Below are 2843 nucleotides of genomic sequence, written 5' to 3'. Positions count from 1 at the left end.
CCCCATGGCTGCACCTGGTACATTTTGTGAGAGCAAGTTAGCTGTAGTGGTGTCAAGAGCCCCTCCAAAATACAAACAAACTAAAAAATCCCAAATTCACTACATTTACAAATCACGACATAAAGAACAAAACATTTGAGAAAAGTTGATGGACTTCCACTCTACCAGCAAACCCTCCTAGAAGCAAGAAATGTAAAAAGGGCCTCTGTAGCTTTAACAAAAATTATCTTTAGCGAGCTTTAACTGGTAACCATTTTATTTCAGGATCAAACTATTGTATATCCTGTTGTTGACTCCCCCCTGTAATTCTGTCATGGTGAGAAAATATATGATATCCCTTTTTTGGTGGATAGAAGGTATTCAGTACTGTTCATGGTGATTTCAAGAACTGTCAGGACTTTGTGATGTTAATGTTCATGTTTGATGCATTTGATGCTGGGACACAATCTGAAAAGGCTGAGCACCACTATTAGTTAACAAATTAGAGCCAGAGGTGTCAGAGAGTTATTAATAACACCTTCTTGTTTCACAGTAAGGTATAATTCCACCAGAATTGGCATTACACTTTTAGCTAAATCTGACACTTTGAGCTCTAATAGGTAATTACTTGGCTACCAAGCTAAAGAAAGCACACATTAACATGTATAATAATGAAAACCCCCAAACTGTGAGCTCCATTTGTAATGTGCATAATGTTCTTGCTCTCTTCTTCAGTAAAAAGGAGCATTTTTTCTCCTATTAAAGCGTTCACATGGTCAGTTACACAGTAACATCCCCATTAGTGAATTCTGGAGATCCATTGTCAAGCACATTCAAAGCAAACCATTGCCCATTCATCTGGTCCCATTATGGCGGTATGCAGTCCCACAACTCATGGCAGATACACTGGCAGAACCCATAGACCATGATCATGACGAGGCTGGCAGGAACCAGGCTCACTAGCAGCACCCCGAGAATTGTCCTCTGCATGATGAGCAGGTAAACCCCCATGGGCAGAGAGCTGAAGTACAGCAGCCCCAGCACCCACACCAGCGCCCGGGCCGAGGTCTGGCACAGGAGAGCTGCACAGTTCCACACCGTCCACCTCTGCGTGATAGATGTCATGGAGTCTAGACTGGATGAGCGGTAGCCCCGGTTTGATGTGTGGGATCCACTTGGCTGGTAGTAAAGATGGTGGTCTTGGATGGATGCAGGCACCGGGGGAGGCTCCATGATGGTAATAACCACAAAGTTAGGGGAGCCACGGATGGAGGAGTAGCTGGTGGAGGAAGAAGTGGAGGAAGAGGAGGAGGAGGAAGGGGATGTCACAGGTGGGTTGCTACCCATCAGTGAGCTCAGGCGCCTGGGGCTGAGGAGCAGTTCTGTGGCCGCCTCCTGGTGGAAGTGGAAGTTCCTCTGATTTCTGCTTTGGACGGCCAGCGCCGCCACCAGATTGCAGTCATCTGGCAGGCTGCTCACTGCCTCTCCTGGCAGTTTGGTAAGGTAGCGGCAGAAGGGGCACACAACAGCGTTAGGAGGTGACTCACCCAAGTCCAGAATCTTAGTGAGGCATTTGGCGCACAGACGGTGGCAGCACTCGAGCACCTTCGGCCTGCGACTCCCCAGGTTGTACACACAGTAGCAGATCTTACACTCTAGCTCCTCTGTGCTCAATATGTCCACGTGGCCACAACCACCTCCACCATCCTCTGTGCTTTGCAGATCAATCATCATCCTACACCCAAACTCTATCCTGCCTCAAGATCAAAAGAAAAATCCAACCAAAAGCTCGGGTCCAGGCTCGGCACCAAGCGAATGTTTCCCACATATGGAGATGGTGACAACGGTCCACTCTACTGAAGGTCTAGGGTTCATTGTGGCTGTCCAGCAGGCTTCTGCTGTGTATGTGTGAGTTTGTGTGTGTGTGTGTGAGAGAGAGAGAGAGAGAGAGATTTAGGAGTTGATGTGGGAAGTCCCTCGTTGAGTTCTGGCCTCTGGGGTTTGCCTGCTTCTGAGCAGTTGGAGTAACGGTGCTTCGTTTGGGGCCAAAAAGCCTTTCATGGGCCACACGAAAAAAAGAGAGAAAATGAGAGAGACTGAAAGAAAGAGAGAGGGAGAGAGATAACTGTTAACACAGCATTAGAAGAGAACAAACAGAGGCAAAGGGACAACAAAGCAAAGCCTGTACAAACCAGAACTGGAATTTTCGAGCCTGATCTTTTGTTGCTCAGTGAAATTCAGTCCAATTAGTGGCTCACACACACACACACACACACACACACACACACACACACACACACACACACACACACACACACACACACACACACACACTCTCTATTAATGGTGTGTGGGTGTGCATGCACAACATGATGATAATGTTTAAGTTTGTATACAAACTTGTGTGTACAAAGGCTTGTGTGTAAATCAGTGTGTATTTTTTACTATATGTGTATGAGTTTCTCTGTGTGTAAATGCTCAACACACATGAATGAATGGGTGCAACGTGTGTGTGTGTGTGTGTGTGTGTGTGTGAATGTGTTTTGTATCCCTCTGTCAGAAGATCTTTCTTCATAAAACATTTATTTCTGAAGATAAATACATTTAACTATGCCTATTTTGCCATACATCTTTTAACAATATGGGACTTCCTGTACATTTCTGTATTTTTTATAATATATGTAGTACAATCAAAAGATATCAAAAGAGTCATCCCAACATTTTCAAACTCTCAATTATAACTGTTGAAAACCCTAAATGTTTAATAAAACTGGAAATTTGACAGGGACGTGAAAGGTATTTCTGGTACTTTTCCAAACCTGTTGAAAACTCATCGACCTCCTTGTGATCCACCTACTGAGAGG

At 45.0% G+C, this 2843-nt stretch overlaps 1 protein-coding gene across 1 annotated transcript; it reads right to left on the bottom strand.

Moving 5' to 3' along the window:
- Nucleotides 1-846: 846 nt before the first annotated feature.
- On the bottom strand, nucleotides 847-1710 carry rnf182 (ring finger protein 182). The gene has a single exon (XM_038717248.1). The coding sequence runs from the start codon at nucleotides 1708-1710 to the stop codon at nucleotides 847-849; it is 864 nt and encodes a 287-aa protein (XP_038573176.1).
- Between the last annotated feature and the right edge of the window lie 1133 nt (nucleotides 1711-2843).

This window comes from Micropterus salmoides, unplaced genomic scaffold (genome assembly GCF_014851395.1).
Source record: "Micropterus salmoides isolate LMB-PRFRI ecotype aquatic unplaced genomic scaffold, ASM1485139v1 Ms_hic_scaffold_14, whole genome shotgun sequence".
Taxonomy (NCBI): Eukaryota; Metazoa; Chordata; class Actinopteri; order Centrarchiformes; family Centrarchidae; genus Micropterus; species Micropterus salmoides.
The sequence above is the reverse complement of the archived record's forward strand: the minus strand, read 5'-3'. Positions and strand labels throughout refer to the sequence as shown.